Below are 22,743 nucleotides of genomic sequence, written 5' to 3'. Positions count from 1 at the left end.
CTAGGTCACTGAGTTTCAAACCTTTTACTGATTTGTTTGAAGCAGGGCAGGTGAAAGCTGGTAAGGGCTTTGAGCAGATCCCAGTTTGGTTCACCTCTGCTCTGAGTCCCAACTCTGTGCAGATGCTTAGGCACCACAGGAGCACAGCTTGGAATTACTGGACTAGCTGGTCCCTTCCCAGCTCTGAAGGTCTCTTTCTCTCTTACAACCTTCCTGAATATGGCTGTAGGGTGAAGTCAAGCAATAGTGAGAATCAGGAAGGCAGAGAGTATAGCAGTGTTGGGGATTTTCTCCCCGGGACTTGGAAGCGACGAACCTGAAAGAATGACACTCGGACAGTCTCTTGCAAGGACTGACAAGTTTATTTCTGCAGTCAAGCCTTTTTATAGAAGCAGGAACAAACAGCTTAGGGTATACAGCCAGCAGAGCGCGTACGGGGTTAACATCTAATCAGTAAAACTATTTCAAGGACAGCGCGCTCTAAGTGACCCATGTGCTTATCCCATAACCCATTTTCTCAAGCAACATCCTTAATATTTATTATTAAATCTTGGCGCCGGACATAACCAGAGGCAGGAGATGTTTTTCTGCCCGCAGCACCAAGCCGGAGTACTTCTGGCCCTTTGCCATTTTCCCAAGGACTTCCTCCAACCGCGCTTTTGTACTGGGCTTCCCAACATATCCTCCTTTTGTTTTTAATTTAAGCATGGCAGCTGCTAGTTAGACTCCGTTGTGAGAGGCATGGAGTCTTGAGTAGAGACATCTATATCCTATAAGCAATGACAAAAAAAGCAGGGTGATTAATACATATATAAAAATGTTGCTTCCTGAAAACCAAGTTTTAGGGTCTAGAGACGATAGGGTTTTGGTTAAAGTATCATAAAATTGAGTGCTGTACAATTCCTTAGGTACCTTAACTTGAAAATTAGCAACTTGTTGTTTCAACAAATTGATGTCTAAACTTGAGTTATCTGTGAGATCCTGCAAATGCGCTTTAACTTTATCCCAAGGATATTCAGTGCTATTATAGGGCATGTTAGTCAGACAAAAAGAAGTAAAATTCCAGTGACAACGTATACGTGTTTGGAAGGTCAGTTGCTGCATTTGATCTCCTAAGTGGATAATCACAGTTCGTGACTCATTAATTCATGTTTGTAATTGTGATCTATTTGAGCTTGTCAAGTCCAAAGATCATGAGAGTCTTTGTGCCAAGCAGTGATAAAATCATGATTTTGTATAGAATTATGTAAAGCCATACCGGACAAAGTTCCTACAGTCACAATGGAGATAAGGCTTAAGATGCCTGCAACAATCCACCCAATGATGCGTTTAGATCGCCTAAGTCCAGTTTTCAACAATACAGAAAGAAATACAGGATCAGTCCAAGGCTCAGTTAAGTTTACGGGAAGCCATAACTCAGATTTTTGTTTAACTAGCACAATGCTAGCATTGTGATATGAAATGGTGTGATTAAGGCAGGTATACAATGCACATGCAGTACAATTGACAATCTTGGTCGATAAGTCAATATCAAAATGCCCTACAATAAACAAATATGGAAGGTGAACACATGATTGAATATAGCCAGTACTATTGTATAGGAAGGTATAATTAGAAGGACGAAACACACCCACAGTCCCATAAACACTAGTGAAGTGCTCTAAGGCTGCTGGAATTTTCCAAATGTGCCATCGCTCTGGCCCCACAATGGGGATGACAATCCTGGGTCATGGGGATGATAAGCCCCCATTATACCAATTCAGCAATATGTCCTTATTAGTCCAGAAATTTGTCTTAGATTTATGAAAACCTCCAATGCTTGATCTATTAAACCAGGAGCAGTTATGATGTTCCTCCTGTTCTTCAGGATAGTTTACAAACAACCCATGAGGTCCCCAGTCAACAAATTTGAATGTATGATTAGTATGATTTTGCTGAATTATAGAAACTTTCCCAAATTGGCCTCAACAATCAGACCAATGTAACAGTTGTATCTCCTGTTTTCTTCTCCAAGATACAGTATGACATGAAGGTTCCTCTGGTTGAAAAAGCGAGTTCGAATAGTTGGCTATCTGGCCTGGACAATGTTGCTCGGAGCCATTAAGTAAGAAAGATGCCGTAGCAAACATTCCCAGACGCAAAGCAGTCCCACTGTTGGCAGAGTATGCCCACCATTGTGTGAAAATAATCATGCAAAGGGGGTGAGATCCGAAACAGATAGGCAAGGTTTTGAATTCCACGGAAATGTTGATTGGTTTTCCCTCATCTTCTTCATGAATTGGTTGCTTTATGGACCAGGGACTTGGAAAATGCATGCTATCATTAGTAAAGATCATAGGGGCTTTATCTACCCAATCCACTATGGAGAGAAGTGGTGGGTTGGGTATGTATGCCCAATAAACATATTCTGCACTTACCCAGAGGAAGAGGAAAGAATAGCTAACATTGGCAGAAACAGCTTATCTGGAGTCATAGAAGTTCCAGTACTCTTCAGTGTCTGCTCAGCCTGACGAGTCATGTTTTTCCCTTGAGCCCATGTCAGGTAAGGATTCAGACGATGGCGTTTCCTCATTGGCTCCTCCAGGGTCATTGACGAGACCCTTCGCGTCAACTTCGTCACTTCCCAAGGGAGTCCGGTCTTGGGGTCCCTCTCCGTAATGGACATGGCGAAGGGGAACCCAGATTTCTTCTCCATCTGCAATGACAAGACCATAACCCTTGCCTAGGAGTCATAAGATTCCTGGCAGCCACTGATTAAATTGCTTATACCATATTGGTGTATTGATTTCTAATTTGCTGTTTTTGTCTTCTGCAAAATGTCTATCTGCACGAGTGTCAGAATTATTTTTTGTTAAGTTTAACAAATTTAGGGAATAAAGAGTTAAAGATAATAATAATTGAGGGTTCATAGGATAAGAAGTGTATCTCCTCTTCCATATTCCCCCTTTCTGTTTTAATAAATGAGTTTTTAGGGTGCGGTAGGCTCTTTCAATAATGGCTTGACCCTGAGGATTATAGGGTATTCCTGTAATGTGTGTTATGTTCCATTCTGATAAAAATGAACGAAACGAGTGCGAGGTAAATGCAGGCCCATTGTTTGTTTTCAGGACTAAAGGAATCCCCATAACGGGGAAGGTGAGTAAGAGTGCAGAAATGGCGTGTTTGCTGGATTCTGAAGAGATAGGTATTGTCCAGATAAAGTCGGAAAATGTATCAACTAAGACAAAAAGCAAAGAAAACTTTCCTAAGGAGCAGTGATGAAGTCAGATTGCTGAAGGAAATCAGTTGCCCCCTAGTTGCCCCCGGGGATTAATTCTTGAAATCGTAGTCCATAAATGCAGAGGGGCACAGACATCACAGGTTTTAATAATATGCCATGCTTCAGCGAGAGGAATATGGTATTTAGAGTGCAATCTGTTAGCATTGGTATGAAGATTAGCATGTTCGTCACTGGCAGATGTAAAAATGGGAGCTATAAGCCTGTCAATAGCATCATTTCCTGTAACCAGAGGGCCAGGTAAACCTGAATGAGCACGTATATGTGCAATAAAGAAAGGTTCCATACGTGAGCGAATTAAAGCTTGAGTCTGTGAAAAGAGAGTTGTAGTTCATCTAGGTTGTATAAAAAGGCAGTAACAAAATCAGGAAAAAGGGAAGCAAGGTATTTGGAATCACTATATACGTTGAAGGATAACTGTTGAAGCGACAAAAGAGCATATAAAGCATACAACTCAACTCTTTGTACTGAAGAATAGGTAGTGGGTAATTTCTCTTTGATATCAGGGCCGACAGTCCCTGCTATGCCTTTCTTGTTGCCATCAATGAAATAGGTGGGTGCATTGGAAATAGGCTGGGATGCAATGATATTAGTTACAATGAATTCAGTACATTGTAGAAAGTCCCATAATTTTCCTTTTGGCAAATGAAATGAGATAACATTTTGAAAATCATTTAATGCCATTTGCATGGTCAAGTTATATTGTAAGGCAATTTGCAATTCCTTTTTTGTCAAGGGAATGTGTATTGCATATGGATCAAATCCAGTCAAAGTTTGTACATGGCGTCTTCCTGACACAATTAAGTGCCCTATTTTCTCAATATATGATACAATTTTTTTAGACTGTTTAGTGTGTAAATATACCCATTCTATTGGGCTATGTTGAGCTATAATTGCAGTGGGCGAATGTTCAGTGGGGAATATATATAAAGAAACTGGTTGATCATAATCTAGCCGAGTTGAAAAAGATTGTTGAATGCGTTTCTTCACTAAGGCCAGTTCTTCTTTGGCCTCTTTTGTTAGTTGCCTAGGACTATTAGGGTCAGGGGATCCCTCTAAAATTTTAAATAGATTTTGTAAGGCATAGGTGGGGATGCCAATAGATGGCCGCAGCCAATTAATATCTCCTAGCAATTTTTGAAAATCATTCAGCATGTGTAGAGATTGCACAGAAACTTGAATTTTTTGAGGTTTGATTTTAGATTCTTCCATAACATGTCCTAAATAATTAAAGGGTGCTTTCCATTGAATTTTATCTGGCACAACAAGCAGGCCATGATTTTGAAGAGTAGTAGTAACTTCATTGTATAACTGTTGCAAACAGAGTTCAGATTCCATAGAAAGAAGTATATCATCCATGTAATGAATTATAAATGCAATAGGACATTTATGTCTAATAGGTTGTAATAAAACAGATATGAGATATTGGCAAACAGTAGGAGAGTTCATCATTCCCTGAGGTAGCACCTTCTATTGAAATCTTTTAACAGGAGCCATGTGATTTATGGAAGGAACTGAAAAGGCAAACCGTTTTCTATCTTTAGGGTGCAGAGGTATAGTAAAAAAGCAGTCTTGTAAGTCAATGATACCTACAGACCATCCTTTTGGTACCATAGAAGGGGAGGGCAATCTGGGTTGTAAGGGCCCCATAGGTAACATGGTATTATTAACATTTCTTAAATCTATGAACATTTGCCATTTTCCTGATTTCTTTTTTATTACAAAAACAGGGGAATTCCATGGGGAAAATGAAGGTTCTATATGAGCTTTTTGTAATTGTTTATTTACTAATTGCGTAAGAGCTGCCAATTTTTCTTTAGTTAGGGGCCATTGAGGTGTCCATACTGGGGTATCAGATTCCCAATCGAGAGGCAGTGGTGTTAACTCAATGGCCCCCATTAAAAAGGTTCATTTAAAGAAATTGTGGCTTTCGTTTGTTCAAGAAAATCCTGTCCCCATAAATTGATAGGGATATTAGTAATATATGGTTTAAGATAAACTACAATTTGATCAGGGCCATACACTTGTAAATAGGATGCATTGACAAAAGTTTGTGTGGCATCAGCTTCACCCACTCCTAATAGTCTAGAAGGAGCCACAACCTTACCCCAATCAAGGGGCCACTCTGCAGCTCTAATGATTGAAATGTTAGCTCCGGTATCTAACATGCCTGTGAAATTTTTTCCCCATATGCATAAAGTAAGCATGGGTTTCTGATGGTCCTTTAATAAGGTGGATAGTGCAGCTGTTAAGGTTGGTACTGCCAAAGCCTCCCTGCCGAACTTTATCAGATGCCTTCATTGGTTTGACATATGGCAAAAGTAATAATTGTGCAAAACGTTCCCCTTTTTGTAAGTATACATTTCCCATTTTCACAACATTTACCATAACATGTATTTCCCCTTCATAATCTTCATCCACAACACCAGTCAATACCACTAAACCTCTCATTGTGCAGCTACTACGTCCCAAAATCAGTCCCACTGTCCCGGGTGGAATCGGGCCATAATATCCAGTGGGAACTTTGTGGGGGTTGTATAATTCTATTAGTTCCATATCATAAGGACTAGGTATATCACTCTTAGATGTAGCTGCTTGTGGCGTCATAACGTTAGGTCCTCCTTTTGTAGTGGGGCTAGAGGATGACCCTTTATCAGTTTCCCTGTTGTTTTTGTTGTGCACCGGGGTTCAAAGTGTTTCCATCCTTATCAAATTTAGGATGACATTCATTCAGCCAATGGAACCCCTTTTTACATCCTGGACATACTCCTGGGGGCCTCTTCTTATTAGAAGTAGTATTATTTTTTCCGGCCTGTGTTGGCATGCGACATTGTTTTTTCATATGGCCGGGCTTCCCACAGTTAAAACATTTGGCATTAGCAGCTTTCTGTACATTAAAGGTTTCCAATGCTGCCAATTTTGCTCTATGGGACATAGATACAATATCCCTACATGCTTCCAAATATTCCATAAGAGAGCCAGTCTCTCGAATTGGTCTGAGCACGGATCGACATTCCTCATCAGTATTTTCAAAAGCAAGTTGTTTTAAAATAATATTTTGTAAAGTCACATCCTTAATAGATTTCTCAACTGCATCCCTTAATTTTCCTATAAATTGAGAATATTCCTCCTCATGTCCTTGAATAATCTTAACAAATGAACCATCAAAGTTAGCGCTATCAACTTTTGCCCATGCCCTGCAGGCAGTTTCTTTAATAAAATGTAACATCTGAGAGGTAATATTAGCTAATTGTGCAATCAGATTGGCCATGGCTCTTGTTCCGGTGAGTCTATCATAGGTTAAATTGGCAGGGTTACCATGAGATTGCTGGTCAATCAGCATTTGTTGGGCCTCATCATTAACCCATATTTGCCACTGAAATAATTGCTGAGGATTTTGAATTATCTTTGCTATTTGAAAAAAATCATACAACATCCAATGGTCAGCCCATCCTCCGAGAAATTCCATACAGTAAGGAGAAGTAGGTCCATACAGAGTGCATGCTTTCTTAAAGCTAGACAACATGCCAAAATCTAGATTAGCCCAAGTATTTTGGCCTTGGGCAGGTTGATTAAATTGCATTGGGAAAGCGAAAGCGCAAGCAGGCATCTCCCGAGGAGGAGTGAAATGATTAGTACGAGGAAAGTTAGCAATTGCTGTTACAGGCGGAGCAGAAGGAAAAACCTCAGATTTGGGCTGTCCATTGAATGAAATGACCTCTGTTCTAAGTGGCTTCAGTTTTGACACATCCTGTATATATGTCTCTAAGTTGTTTTTCTAAGGATTGTGTCTGATTGAGCATAACATTCTTATATTTCAAAGCACCTTGTATATCTTGTTCCTTATGCTCATATTCATGTAAAGATTGAATAGTTTTTTTACTTCCAAATCAACGTTATGCCCTTCAATTTGTTCTATGATAGCCCGTGTGAGTGACCATGTAACCCTTGCCGATATGCTCGCAAAACATTATTTTTAACCCTTTTCTATATGTCTAGATTGAGTGTCCCCTCTTCTGGGAACCATGAATTGTTCCAGTAAAATATGATAGCAGTCGTTCAACTGATCTCTTGAAACATTAACACCATTTTGTTTCAAAAAATGATGCATTATAGAAATGAAAGGAATTTTACTGCTATGTTGTCCCATCCTGCCTACCTCTTTCTGCAGGGGATCGTCGCTTTGTTCAGCCTTCCTTTCAAGTCCCTGTTTGTGGCGCCACTTGTTGGGGATTTTCTCCCCGGAACTTAGAAGCGACGAACCTGAAAGAATGACACTTGGACAGTCTCTTGCAAGGACTGACAAGTTTATTTCTGCAGTCAAGCCTTTTTATAGAAGCAGGAACAAAGAGCTTAGGGTATACAGCCAGCAGAGCGCGTACGGGGTTAACACCTAATCAGTAAAACTATTTCAAGGACAGCGCGCTCTAAGTGATCCATGTGCTTATCCCATAACCCGTTTTCTCAAGCAACATCCTTAATATTTATTATTAAATCTTGGCACCGGGCATAACCAAAGGCAGGAGATGTTTTTCTGCCCACAGCACCAAGCCGGGGTACTTCTGGCCCTTTGCCATTTTCCCAAGGACTTCCTCCAACCGGCTATTTTGTACTGGGCTTCCCAACAAGCAGCACATGGGAAGGGGCTTTGATGAAGGAAGTGGGGTCACCACAAGCAAGAATTTTCCAAAACACAGTATAAGCCATGTGGCATTCCAGACAGTTGTGGTGATGTCATTGCAGGTGACAGAGTAATCTGACCCATGACACTTAATGGATGGGGATTTTCACTCCGTTAAACAAAGGTACTTTGGGGAAAGGCTTCAGATACTAATTTGAGTTCATATTGATTTCTTAGATGCCTATTGTGGATGTGTGACTGGTGTTTGGACCTCAGCCCTACATCTAATCCATCGTTCAGATCATAATATTCTTACTAGCAACTGTCCCTAAACCCGTCATACAAAATAAATTCAAATTTTCTACACATATTTTATAGCAAGGCCTCAAAAGGTAACTCTCTATTCTATTTGACCTTCACATCTTGGGTTTGGGGAATTTTTAGTGCCCACAGATGCAGGATTCTCAACATTTCATTTTACAAATGGAAATGGTTCTCATGCCCCAAGCAGAGGCACGTGGAGAGACCTCTCCAGATGAGCTCTGCCTCTGCAGTCACTTTTCCAATCAGGCAGCCAGGGTCAAGGACTGTGAGGAGGGACTTGCCAGAAGGCTTCAGCAGCCCCTGCACCATAATCCACCTCCCGGACAGTCCTTCTCGCAGTCACTGCAGAGTTACAGGAGGGTCTGTATCTCCCTTAGCGTCTAAAACCACAGCAACCATTACACTCTTCCTCCCACTTCCTCCTCCATTTCTCCCTGTCCTGCAAACACTGATAATAAATATAAAAAGAAATATCAGATGACAAATGCACAATTCGTCTTTGTTATATAACCACTTTGACTGCAACCTAAGAATCTAAGTTGACTTCATTCCAGTGAATCAGTTCAGTTCAGTCGTTTAGTCATGTCTGACTCTTTTCGACCCCATGGACTGCAGCACACCAGGCCTCCCTGTCCATCACCAACTCTCAGAGCTTGCTCAAACTCATGTCCATCGAGTCAGTGATGCCATCCAACCATCTCATCCTCTGTCGTCCCCTTCTTCTCCTGCCTTCAATCTTTCCCAGCATCAGGGTCTTTTCAAATGAGTTAGTTCTTCCCATCAGGTGGCCAAAGTACTGGGGCTTCAGCTTCAGCATCATCCTCTGCCTTTTAGGTCAGAAGAATAAGTTGGAGGAGTGTTCAAATATCTATTGATTTTCTTGATACTGCATTAGTAATTGAAGTAGACACATTCAGACAGCTATTGGCTTTACTTCTGCACTGTGCATTAAAATGAATGAACTGACACATACTTAGTAAAAAGAGGACCTTCAAAACTACAGAGCTACTATTATAAATTTCATTCTGCAAAGAGCCCAGGGGAAAAACTCTTGATAAAATCAATTGCTCAAACTTGAAAGGGTTATTTCATCTAAGCTATATGTTTGTGAAGTTTAAATCTCTCTCTCTTAAAAATAGCTGCTGTTAAATTTATTTTTATGAAGTACTAGCTCATTTCTCATGGACAAGGAAACCAGGAGAGGGAAAACAGTTATGAACAACTTGCCAACCAAACAAGAATGATGTTTTTTTTTATGAAAGCTGGTAATAGGTCACCTTCCTTTACTTCTAGGTCACCTTCCTTTACTTCTGCCTCCCTAATTAAAGAAAAAGGACTTCTGTTTGGGGGAAAGTGTTGCCATGGAATTGAACCTGGCTGGAGTAGTCAGCATTGATCACATTCCTCCCACCTGATGGACTGGGGTGGAAAGAGTTGGAGTAAGGAGAGTGTTAAAGGAAAAGAAACTTCAGACAGAAAGTGCTAAGTTTTTAGCACTTCTCTCTTCTTAGATCTCAGTTCTGCCCAGATAACAACCACGTACAAGAAAAAAAAGCAGGGACAGCCCTAGCGATGAAGGCCACCAAGAGGACCTGACTTCGAGTCACTCCACTTATACACATGTCATGGCTCCCTACACTGAATCAAGGAGGTGACACATGAAAGCAACATGTCTATCTGAAGAAAAAGGAAAAAAAAAAAAACTAAGTGAAGAGGAGGAGCAACAACATGAATGAGTTTTGAAAACATAATGTTATGGAAAATAAATCAAGTCCCAAAAAGCACACAGACTATGATCCCATGCATACAAAGTTCAAAAACTGCTTATCATATTGGGGGTGGTGACTGAAGCTGGCCCCACAAGAGGACTTGCAGGTAATATAATATTTCTTGATCAAAGTGCTAGATGAATGCACATGTTCTGTTTGCAGAAATCACCAAGCTGTACACTTGCAATTGGACATTTTGCTTCTGTATGCTTTATCTAAATGAGGAACTGAAAGTTAAAAGACCTAAGGGGTAGTAGCTAAACATATAGGCCAAAGTAGATTATATCTGGCTAGAAAAGTTTTCCACTCAAAAGCAAATATTTTAAAAGAAAACTGAACATGTCTCATGGAAAGGAAATTCAAGATTTCTACTCCAGCCCTTAAAACCACAGCTTTCCCTTTTCTTGTACGTGTTCCTGCTTCTCTCTGTTCTGGAGCTATCTGTGTATTTAAGAAAGCCTTCCCATACCCAGGCGAGGTGGGAACTCAGAACTATATAAACTTGTAAACTCATCTCCAATGGTTTATTTTACATTAGAGAAAGTACATTTGAAAGGACAATCCATCCTGGTTGACAGAAATTTCTTCTTCTTGGCTTTTACTATCTAAAAACGCCTTACAAAGAGAGACAAAATTATCTCCCACGACAGCAATCCTCTGAGCAGTGCTGATTTTGGAGGAAAAGTTATCTAGGTACTGGAGACATTTAAAGGCTTTACATGAATCACCTGAGACCAACCTTAGGAGTAACTGTTCTATTTTTATTTAATTTATTCTCAACACGTACTAACAGCTGCAGCGTACTGCATGCTTAACACCAAAACAAAAACAAATTAAAAAACACTGCCTCTTAATTGTCCAATTTCCTGAAAAGACCAAAAAAAAAAAAAACAACACAGATACTCTTTCCTTTGCAAATTTTTCCTAGGTGATGATTTAAATATCTTAAAATCTTCATTGACCCTACATCCAAAGTGGTCTTTTGGGATGTGGGCTAATGCCTTCACTGAAGTTCATGAGTCCAGGCTCCCCCTCACTACAGCTGGCCCTTCTGGTACAACATCCATTTAGCCTGCACATCAAAGCCTGCTCCCTTTCATTGAGAGCTACTCCACATTCTGAACAAAGGAAGATGGAATTCAACAGGCTAACATAATAAAACAATAGGTATACTGCCAGTAGGATGAAGTTGGGCATTCCTCAATCAAGGTAAGAGATGTAAGGGACACCTGCTGAGGCTACATGGGGTTTCTTGTTAATGTTTAAAGAACAGAAGTCAAACACTCTGGATGACTAAACTTCAGGGACTAGAATGAGGCCTTCAAAAAAAAAGTAGAGGAAAAGCAATTTTATGAGAGTTATGAAAAATTTGAGGACCAAGAACTGTTATGACAGTCTCTGGAATGGGAACCACCAAAAAGACTGAGTGTTGCCTTCTCTGGAAATACAAATGCTTAATATAGACTCACGTCTTTAATTTTTTTCAATTCTGCTACTATGTACTCCTTGTGTGTGTGTGTGTGTGTGTGTGTTCATTCGTGTCTCTGTGACCCCATGGACTGTAGCCCACCAGGTTTCTCTGTCCATGAGATTTCCCAGGCAAGAATACTGGAGTGGTTGCCATTTCCTCCTCCAGGGGATCTTTCTAATCCAGGGATCAAACCCTTGCATCTCCTGCATCGGCAGGTGGATTCTTTACCACTGTGCCACCTGGGTAGCCCCTTAACGTGATCTAAATGAATAAACATTCTTTTGAATACTCATGATAAGGGCTGGGTTCATACAGGGGTGGGGAGGGAAGAGAAATATAGAACTAAATAAGAAATATTTAAATTATAAATTTGTAGAGACCACATCTTCATGTCTCTTGTATATCCCAGCACAATGATAAGAATATAGTAAAGGCATAATTATTGAAAATGAGTAAAAAAATTCATAAAAATAAGGCCTGAGTAACATTGTATGACTCCACTTATATGAGGGACCTAAAATAGACAAATTTATAAAGACAGAAAATAAAGGTTACCAGGAGCTGGGGAGGAGAAGGGAATGGGGAGCTAGTGTTTAATGGGTATTATATTCCTGCTTGGGATGCTGGAGAGTTCTGGGAATGGACAGTGCTGGTGACTACGCAACAAGGCGAATATACTTAATGCCACTGAACTGTACACCTTAAAAATGGTGACTTTTATGTTATGTTCATTTTATCAGTGTAAGTGTGTTAGGCTCTCAGTCACGTCTGACTCTGCGACTCCATGGACTGTAGTCCGCCAGGCTCCTCTGTCCATGGAATTCTCCAGGCTAGAACACTGCAGTGCGTCGCCATGCCCTTCTCCAGGGCATCTTCCTGACCCAGGGGTCGAACCCGGGCCTCCTGCATTGCAGGCAGATTCTTTACCATCTGAGCCACAATATAAAAATTGTTTAATAAAACTTTAAAATGAAAACTCAAGCAGGGAATACTTGGCTACATAGGGACAGTGATCTCAGGGGGCTCTGGTCACCTCTTTACCAGGGGGTTGGACACCGGGCACGTTCCAGGCTCAGAAAAGGAGAAGCGGTGTTGGCACTGGGGCTGCTGAAGTGCAGGTGGCAGAAGCCACCTCTCCCACTTGAAGACGGTCCATTTCCTAGTGTAGAGTTCTGCTTCAGGTGGAGGAATCTTGTATATACTTGAAAACAGTCATCAAAAAACTCTACAAGGATACCACGGAGCAACTAACCCCGTGAGCCGTAACGACTGCAGCCTGAGCTCCACAACAGGAGAAACTACCACGATGACGAGCCTGAGCTTGGCGACTAGACAGCAGCCCTGCTCCCTGCAACTGGAGAGAGCCCACATGCAGCAACCAAGACCCAGTGCAACCAAACATACAATAAATAAAAGTAAATAAATAAAACATTTACTAGCGGACCCTTTAAAAAAATAAACTCCCCAGGGGAGGTGCAAAGCACCTCAAAAGATCCAGACTTTGTCTCAAATATCTTACTTACAATCTGGGCACCCTACCCTTGTCAGGTATCACTTTGTCTCTCTGCAAACTGAAGCACTGAGATCACACGATACATGGCCTCTACCAGCTGTACAACTTCATTGTTTCTACGTCATCCCTTAACTTTCTTCCCGACAGTTCCAACTTAAGTACACTGAAGAAAACATAGGTTTTCATCTCTTTAGCATCAATTTTCTTTTCTGGACTCTCCAGTGTCCCACTGTTCTGTATAAAGGAACAGTGCTCCAAAGTGAACATACGAGTTTCATGAAGCTATGGTGAGTGCAGAGAGTGGAAGAAATACCACTTATCACTTCTGATTATAGCACAAAGTCACTGTGGCTTTTTTTTTTCCACTTTCTTTTCTTAGTTTTTTTTTACAGTAGTAATGCTATATAACTGAAAATCACTTGCAACCGTTGGTAAATTACGGTCATTAAGAATCAAGTTATATAGTAAAAGTAACTATTTTCCTTTTTCTAAATTGGTTTGGTGGTAAAAAGCAGCCTGATTACTCTTTAATAGGAAAGGATAAGAATATGAACAAAGAAACTTTTTATAACCACCTTGCACTATTTATAAGCAGTAAGGAACACTCAGTGGTGTTTACCTAACCTTGTAGCTCCTCTAGGCAAATCAATTCGCTCCATTCAGTTATTCAAAGCTGCTGTTAAAAAGTTCTAAAGATTTAAGAACTTTTTATGTACAATTCAAACCATTTCGAATGAATCAAATGTAGCTGTATTATAGACTGGCTGTGTAAAGTGAGTAAGGTAGGTTCAGTTTTAAAGGAGCTTTTCAGTCAAATGCCTGGGTTTTGCCTAAATGATGACAAATAATCAGTCTGACTGAGCAATTCACTCTTCAATCTATTGATTTGATAATAAATAAAGTAGGTATACCAAAAAGCTTAAAAGCACTTGAGTAGTAATGGATGAAATTACCCTAAGGAATAAAATGGTATTAAAGTTAGACATCAGCTTTCCAAACAGGGAAAAAGGACTGAAATTAGAACCACCAAGTGAAAACTAAGAATATATCCTCCCCAGGGAATTTCCTGGCGGCCCAGTGGTTAGGACTTTGCACTTTCACTGCCATGACCCCGAGTCCAGTTCCTGGTCAGGGAACCAAGATCCCTAAAGCTGAGCAGTGTGGTCAAAAAGAAAAAAATCCCCCCATAAAATAATATACCAACAACATCCAATTAATATGTCTTCATTAGACCATTCAATTTTATTTTTACTATTTTTCTTTTTTAAATACATAATAGGCTGGAAACCTAAGTCAGGAAACCCAGAGAGTTCCAACACCATAGTATTTTGTCTTTAGATGATGATATAGCATATTTCAAGGATGCATAGAAGGAATCCAGTAATGTGCCAAATTCATAAAACTGCAAGAACAGGTTTCATTTAAAATTAAATGACAAAACAATGGGAATTTGCTGTATGACTCACAGAACTCAAACCGGTGCTGTGTGACAACCTAGAGCTGTGGGATGGGGTGGGAGGTGGGAAGGAGGCTTAGGAGGAAGGGGATATATGTACACCTATGACTGATCCATGCTGATGTATGGCAAAAACCAACACAATATTGTAATTATCCTTCAATTAAAAATAAATTAAGAAAAGAAGAAAAAATTAAATGACAAAATAATATGCAGATACACAAAATCTTTATTAAATGATCACATAGTAATCAGATACACTTCCTGATTCAAGAAAAGGGATTATCACCTGGTTTATAATATATTTTTAAAAAGTCCCAAAGTAAAACAAGATTTGCAGGTAAGCTCTGTCCACACACACCGCCGTCTCCTTTTATGAATACTCCCCCTCTCTTTGGACATCCACCTTCCACACACCTACTGTCCTATGCTCCTCCCTGCATCTTCTCAACCATGCGCCTCCTCCTGGATGGTGACGAACTCCCTACAAAGTCTCTTCAAAGCAAGACTACCACCACAAAATCCCCTGTGCTACCAAGCTCTAATCTCAGCTGGCTCTCCTGGAAAATGGCAATAAGGTAAATACACCTTGGTAGCAAGGGATGACAGGCCTTTCATGACCTGATCATATATAATATGCAAACGACTACTCCTCCATCAAAGGGGGTCATTCCTGATTCTCTGTCTTCTATAAGGTCAACAGAGCTAGTTATCTAAAGAGAGAAACACAGAGAGAGAGAGAGAAAGGAACATATAAACAGATTCCTTCTTCGGCTAAGAACAAACATCCTTAAAATATCTAAACATTTCATTATGAGTCAGGGAAATATAACTGAAAGAGGGTGCTGGCTGAAAGCATTAACAAGTGTCTATACTGACTAGAGCTGTATATAGTATAGCCCAGAATTGACAGTGGTACCCAAGCAAAACGCAGAGGTACCAGATACCTATTAAGATAAACTATAAAGAAAACTCAGGGCTTCCCTGGCGGCTCAGTGGTAAGGAATCTGCCTGCCAATGCAGGGAGCACAGGTTCGATCCCTGGGTTGAGAAGATCCCCTGCAGGAGGAAATGGCAAACCACTCCAGTATTCTTTCCAGGAAAACTGGACAGATGAACCTGGTAGACTACAGTCCATGGGGTCGCAAAGAGTTAGAACGACTTAGTGACAAAACAACAAAGAAAAATCAAGCACTGATTAGATTTGAACAAACTCTTTTCTACTTAAGACAATGACCCCCAACTTAGAGACCACCAGCTCCTACCAGTTTCCAAGTGATGAAAAGTAGTCTTCAAATCCACATACACACCCACCCAATAGACTAAAGAAACACTTGCTTCTCAAATATACAGATGACTGTTCCTCAAAAGTAAATAGTCTGTGATGTGATTAATAAAATTCAAATATATTCAAAGAAAATACTGAATTTATAATTAGTTTGCCATTAAGTATTTTCTCAGCTAATATACAATAAGTAAACTACTCGTGTAAGTCCTTGAAATTTTGAGCCTTATAAAAAGTATCTTCATGTCGACAAAAGCATTGAGAGTGGCTAACCTAAGATTCTACACTAAACTCTCCAGACAAGGTTAGATGCACCTGGCTTCTTCTGGCTGTGTCTGTATGTACATACATAAGCAGGCTGATCTCCATACTTCCTTCCACAGTGATGAATAGCAAAAATACAAGCATGGCACTAAGTTTCACTCATGTGCAAAAAAAAGAATGGATTTTCATTTGGAGTAATAAATCTGATGCAACAAAAGCAAAATAAATATATACATGCATACTAAAATCCATTAAAAAAATAGTAATTTAATTGAGCAGAGCCCCTCTGTAGATAAGCTGCAGAGTACACGGAAATGTTCGCTTAGCACGAGTTGCCTATGAGCTTAGCTAAATGAGCCCGTGGGGCTGCTTTCACACCTGCTTGACCAATGTCTCTCTGTAAGGAGCTCCAAGTTCATGAGCCAAGTGGACCTTCTTTAAAAAACAGTAATAACATATGAAGAAAAAAAAATAGGTATGAACACGTCAGCAAATCTAAGGCAGGTTGACTGCCTGGTCTTCCTTAAATTGGGGGATCTTCTTAAACTCACTTTGCTTCTTGAAGAAAAGCTGAGCCAGGATGTGGTCTGCGGTGGCCTGGAGATAATCGTCCATGTCAAGGGTTTGCAACTGATAGTGGAAACCAAGAGAAGAGGTGTCAGCGCCAAAGTACGGCCACATATATCCTACAGCCAGCAGGGCATTTTCAGGACATTAGCTGCGCGGCTATGTAACACCAAGAGCTGTGAAATCCTGCAAATGGTCCCCTTGTGCTTATCTTCTCTTGCCAGGGGGAGCTCACCTTTTCAACTCCAGGAATAAGGAAAGTGACTGATGGCTAGAGATGCCGAGGCATCTCTTTAGAAGGGACCTCCATCCCACTGGGAGCTGGTTCTCTTTAAAGAGGGAGCACGAGCTTCTGCCCACCTAGAAGCAGGGATTATTGCCCAAAGGGCCTCCCCGGGCTCCACGCCCAGAGGCACATGATGGAGGCTCACCTGGAGGCCCTGTAAGCGGCCCTCCTTCTCCGTAGCCAGACAGTTGTTTGTCTCTGCCTCTGGGGCAGGGTGTCCAGCTGGTTTGACTCTGTCCGCCCTCTCTCCATCACTATCTTCCTGTCCTTCTCTCTGCTCCCCTCCCGCTCTGACACCTCCTTTCTCAGCCAGCCTCTCAATTTCTGCATGTATGTGGGTCTCTCTGTGTCGCTCACTCTGCTTCTCTGTCTGCGTGTGTCTCTGAGCTTGTATGTCTTTGAATCTCTCCGTGTGTGTTTCTCTCTAGGTCTGTCTGCCTTTCCCTCTCCTGTGTGTACAGGTCTGTTTGTGTGTGGGTATGTACGTGTCCGTGTGTCTCTCCTCCTGTGTCTCTCCCTATGGGTCTCTGTCTGTGTTTGTGTGTTTCCTTCTGTCCATATGTCTCTGCGTTGCTTCTCTGTCTGTGTCACTCTCCTTGTGGTTCTCCATCTCTATGTCTGTGCATGTCTCTGTCTCTGTGTGTGTGTGTGTTTCTGGGCACGTATGTCTCCTCTGTGCTCCCATCTCTCATCCTCTGTTTCCTTCTGGGTGTGTGTTTCCATCTCTCAGACTGTCTCTCATCCTCTCTCCCTCCTCTCTTTTGATGTTTTTCCCTTCTTTTCCTATTTATATTGGATTTGATTTTGCTTCGTGATTTGTTCTTATAATAACTGTAGAGAATAAAGACCAAGGCGGGGGGCAGTAGCAGTGCAAGTACCAGCTGAGCTACCAGGGAAGCCAGTGTATACCTTGTTTTGCATCATGTCCCCATGACTTGTTTATTTTATAACTGGAAATTTGTATCTTGTGAAAAGTGAAAATGAAAGTCACTCAGTCATGTCTGATTCCAGTGAGACCGACTCCAAAAGTATGGGACACCAGAATCCTATCCCTCACCTTCCCCCGAGCAAGTCTACAGCTGTTAATAGTTTTCTAGTACGTATCTTTCTCAAAGAGCTCTCCATAAACCTCACCCCAGGTACCACCAGAAAGGTTTGGAGACTCAGAGAAGCAGACTCTGGAGTTTTCCAGTCTCCCTTAAAGAGGGGAAGTGTCATCATGGAAAATGAGCATCACCCAGCAGGACAGGCTCGCCTCTTGGTGTAGGTCTTGTTGATGAAACTGCTGAATCCACACTGTGCTCCCCACTGGAGATCTTGCTGGGTCTCCACGTGGGAAGAACCATGGCCTGTCTGTTTCTGGACCTGCCCCAGGGGTCCCCAGCCTCATAATTCTCACCCTGTCTCGGCAGGGAATCTAGTCCTAAGATCTTTTTCTAAAACCTAAGTTCTACTATTTATTCTTATTCTTCAAACACATTATTCCAGCTAATTAAGGAACACTGGGGTGAATTTTTGAAAGCAAACAACTATTTAATATAATAAATAATTTCTCTTAATATGGGTTTTATAATACAGATCATGGTATATCAGATTTGCTTCAAACAATGATGGGACGGAATGTTACTCCTCCTCAGGAGCACTGCTGAGTCATACTTCATGCTACTTCGTGTCTCCTATAGTTTCTTTTCATATACAAGAGACTTTCTTTTCCTTCCTCCCTCTTCCTCTTTCTCTTTCTCCCTTATCTCTCTACCAAAATTTCAGAAGAATAATTTGGCCATGCTTACTTCACCTCCTCCCTCTCTGTTTGGGAGCTGGCAAAGCTTCAAAATTCAGGCTGTGTTTCTGTTTCTCTATGCCATAAAGTGTGTAAGAGCTCACCTCAACACCAATCCTGGCCAACCCAGTAGATATTAGGAAACCCACCTACCCACAGATGCTAATCATATTCCCAAATATCTTCATGATTAGTAATAGAAAGGATTTTCTAAGTCTCTGTATGCTGCTCTTTGGGCTTCCCAGGTGGCACTACTGGTGAAGAATCCACCTGCCAATGCAGGAGACTTAAGAGACACAGGTTCGATCCCTGGGTTGGGAAGATCCCCTGAAGAAGGCCATGGCAACTCACTCCAGTATTCTTCCCTGGAAAATTCCAGGGACAGAGGAGCCTGAAGGGCTACAGTCCATGGGGTTGCAAGGAGTCAGACGAGACTGAAGCAACTGAGCACGCACATGCTACTCTTTCATCTTTTTTCTCAGGTGGTTGAGAATTCGGGGAATTGAGAGAGAAATGTGATGTATTGGATCCCTTTATAACCAAATGAAAAGATTATTTGACCTCCAATTCTCCTCTTCACACATCGGTTCAGCCAGTTCATTAAACCAGTCATCGATTCAATATCCATGTGCTGAGTCCCCTCTATGACCCAGATACACTGCTTAGCAGAGGACTCTGCACATCACTGGCACTCACCAACATCTCTGCCACTGGCTTATTCTCACCTGGTCTCCAGTGCTGAAGGCAAGAATGAGAAGCAAATCCTCATCGCATGTGCTCTTAATGTAATGCTGGGTTCCAGTGGGGAAAAATATCACATCTCCAATGTGAATGTTAAACTCTGTGAAACTCTGAGCATTGATAATGCCCACCTAAGGAGGGGGGAAAAAACTATGCTGAACTGAAGCACATAAAATCATATATTCAATAAGGATAAGTATTCATAGTGAACAGATCAATAAAAGCACGTAGTTATAAAGGGACTTCTTAGAGAAGGTAAACAGTAAAAAAGAGGCAATCCTTCACGTTCACACTCCTGTTTCTGAGACAGAGTTCCACAAAACTCAGAAGATACTCTATTGAAGTAAATGTCCCTCAAAATGCATTAGTGAAATCAATACTGCAGAACTTCATACAAAAAAAGCATTAACTGCCATGTTCTAATTAAGGGTGTCAATGACATTCATTCACTAATTAGGCAGAGGATTTAAATTCCAGTGTTTTACTGCCCCTACACCCTCCTTTCCACTCATTTGGGAAAATTCAGCCTTCTGGGAGAGCAGCATCCTAAGGGTCTTCCTTTAAGAGGGTTGGAGACTGAATGCACATAAACGCACACACATGTGCACAAAGCACCTCACAAAGAACATCCGATCCTTGAAAGGAAATCTGTGGAGGATTAATGACAATGCCCTCTTCCAGTCTGGTAAAGCTGTTGCCTCTAAAAACTTAAAACTTTTGCTCCAGATGACATAAAAGGTGAATTTCAGTCTGGTCTGATTCTGTCACGACTGAGGCAGATATATGCTAGAGAAGCCCATTTTTATCTGCAGATCTTCCCAGGATCCCTACGAAAGCCCAGAGGAGCTTCTGTCAAATCACTGTAGTAAGACGATACTCTGTGTGGCTTTTCTTATGGTAATCATATAATTAATTGATCACCCAAACCAGGACTCTCTGTAGAGTCAAAAGGGGTGCTATTAATAATTTCACCAATGGGACATATGGCCACCCTACTGGGGCTCCACACCTCCCCACCACCCCCACTCATATTACACTGAGGCAAACAGCCAATTTCATGGTCCCCAAAGCAGAGCACATTAAATGCTTACGTTACCAGAGAATGCAAAACTCAGAAAATGTAAGCAGGTATTCTAGCCCTTCACCATTAGTGATAAGCCTCTCTATCAGTTCTGAAATGTTCTTAGAACCCTTCTCATGCTAAGAGCAAATTTGGAAGTTACCTCATAGGACATGCATGGTATCCTCTAAGGAAACCATGCCCAGAAAGCCATGTGCACAAAGTCCTATTCTATTACCAACAAATGAACCAAAACAAAGAAATACCTCCTGTTCGCTTCCTTCTGCACTGAAAAGGAAAAAAAATTGTTCACAGAGAAATTACCTTTGCACATCCACTTATTACGTATCCCATTTCATTTGCATTAAAATGAAAGTGTGGCTGTCGTAATCCATTGTTATAAATCCTGAGTGTACTCAAAGTGAGGGCTTTTTGATGCTTAAGAAAAAGAAAAATGAATTCCAACATTTAGCCAACATTCAACTCAGCAATTTAGCAATTCATATTATCATCGTAGTAACTAATATTTATAAAGCCCTCACTGAGAACAGGCAATTTTTTATATCCTTTACAGTTATCATGTCACTTATCCCTTATAACACTCTTGTAAGATTGCCACTAACCATATGAGATGAAAATAAAGTCTAGGTTGCCTGAGTAAACTAGGGACACACCGTGGCAGAACTGGGGTTTGAATCACGGGATTTGATGCCAGAGCGGTGCTCTTAGTCATTAAACAATACCGCCAGGTGAGCATTTAAAACACATGAGAAGAGAAATCTCACAAGCCTCCAGTCTCTTTATTAATGTAACCATCCATGCCAAGAAGTTAAGCTTCCAAATTCACAATGAGGCCTCAATCCATAGTTTGCGCTGATCAAGTCAACGAGTGTTTGACTAGCTCTTTCCTTTTGCTTTGTCCAAAAAAACTGACCCAACCTAAAGCTCATATTTCATCCATTTTGATAATCATCAAAACATTTTTCTCAATTACCTGATTCAGGAACTCACTAAAAATTTTTTCATTGTGGCTCAGTTCACTTTTATTTTTCCAATATTGTGCCAACTGTATTATTCCTCCAGGAAATCGATGTTCTTTTGAGCCTGAATCAGATGAAATTTAAAAAACAAAATAAGACAAAACTACTTCAAAATGGTACCACAAACGGAGAGCCAAATGCAGTCCCAGGAACAGCCCTTCTATAGTCACAGAAGTTTCTGTGGTAGGAAGTGCTATAGCACATTCTGTGTGCTGCCAAGATATTGACCTGATCCCACCAGATAGTTCTCCTGAAATTTCTAACATACAGTGACCTCTTTTAGGACGTTCAACTCAGGGGACCTCGTTGTACAACTAGCCATTCAGTTGTGTCCAACTCTTTGCAACCCTATGGATTGTAGCCTGCCAGGCACCTGTGTCCATGGGGATTCTCCAGGCAAGAATACTGGAGTGGGTTGCCATTCCCTTCTCCAGACGATCTTCCTGACCCAGGGATCTAACCCTGTCTCCTGCATTGTAGGTCGATTCTTTACTGTCTGAGCCACCAGGGAAGCCATGGAAAATGTGAGACTCATCCTAAATACCAATCTCTACCTCTCTCCTCGATCAGTCAATGAAGTCCTGTCAGTTAGGCAACTCTAAATCCCCTGCTTCTCAACAATTCTTTCTGTCTCACAGAGTGAGGCCACCATCATCCCCTACCTGAAAGACTGCAAGAGTCCCTGACTCATCTCCCTGCTTCTCAGCTGGCCACTTTCAATCATTCTCTACAATTCTGCTGGTCATCACTTCAAAAACAAAAACTAACACCAGCTCAGAGAGACAGCTGTGCCCTCGTTCACTGCAGCATTATTTACAATAGCCAAGATACGGAAACAATCTACGTGCCCAAGCTCACAGGTACAGGGAACAGAGTGGTAGCTGCCAGAGGCAGGCAATGGGGGTGGTTGAAGTGGGTGAAGAAAGTCAAAAGACACAAATTTCCAGTTATAAAATAAACAGGTCATGGGGACATGATGCAGAACAAGGTACCATAGTTAATAACACTGTAAAGCATACACTGGCTTCCCTGTGGGTCAGCTGGTAAAGAATCCACCTGCAGTGCAGAAGACCTGGACTCGATCCCTGGGTTGGGAAGATCCCCTGGAGAAGCAAAAGGCTACCCACTCCAGTATTCAGGCCTGGAGAATTCCATGGACCCTATAGTCCATTGGGGTCGCAAAAAGTCGGACACGACTGAGTGACTTTCACTTCACAATGCATACATTAGAGTTACTAAGACCTTGTAAGTTCTCCTAAGAAAAAAAATTGCAACTACTGATATGTACA

At 41.3% G+C, this 22,743-nt stretch overlaps 1 protein-coding gene across 5 annotated transcripts in view; it reads right to left on the bottom strand.

Annotated features, from left to right (window-relative positions):
* Positions 1-339: 339 nt before the first annotated feature.
* The window catches only part of LOC133237762 (uncharacterized), a 42,391-nt gene continuing 19,987 nt past the window's right edge, over positions 340-22,743 (bottom strand). Inside the window, exons 7-12 of one of the 5 annotated variants that reach the window (XM_061400243.1) lie at positions 21,409-21,518; positions 20,739-20,852; positions 19,339-19,485; positions 16,532-16,610; positions 2,418-2,695; positions 340-770 (exon numbers count right to left, since the gene is read on the bottom strand). In XM_061400243.1, coding sequence (XP_061256227.1) covers positions 2,502-2,695; positions 16,532-16,610; positions 19,339-19,485; positions 20,739-20,852; positions 21,409-21,518 — 644 coding nt within the window. In that variant the 3' untranslated portion in view covers positions 340-770; positions 2,418-2,501. Of the gene's footprint in view, positions 771-2,417; positions 2,696-13,693; positions 16,416-16,531; positions 16,611-19,338; positions 19,486-20,738; positions 20,853-21,408; positions 21,519-22,743 lie in introns of those variants that run through there. The other 4 variants (XM_061400245.1, XM_061400247.1, XM_061400244.1 and 1 more) reach the window with 4 other exon arrangements.

This window comes from Bos javanicus, chromosome 24 (genome assembly GCF_032452875.1).
Source record: "Bos javanicus breed banteng chromosome 24, ARS-OSU_banteng_1.0, whole genome shotgun sequence".
Lineage (NCBI taxonomy): Eukaryota > Metazoa > Chordata > Mammalia > Artiodactyla > Bovidae > Bos > Bos javanicus.
This window is presented reverse-complemented; position numbering and strand designations above follow the sequence as displayed.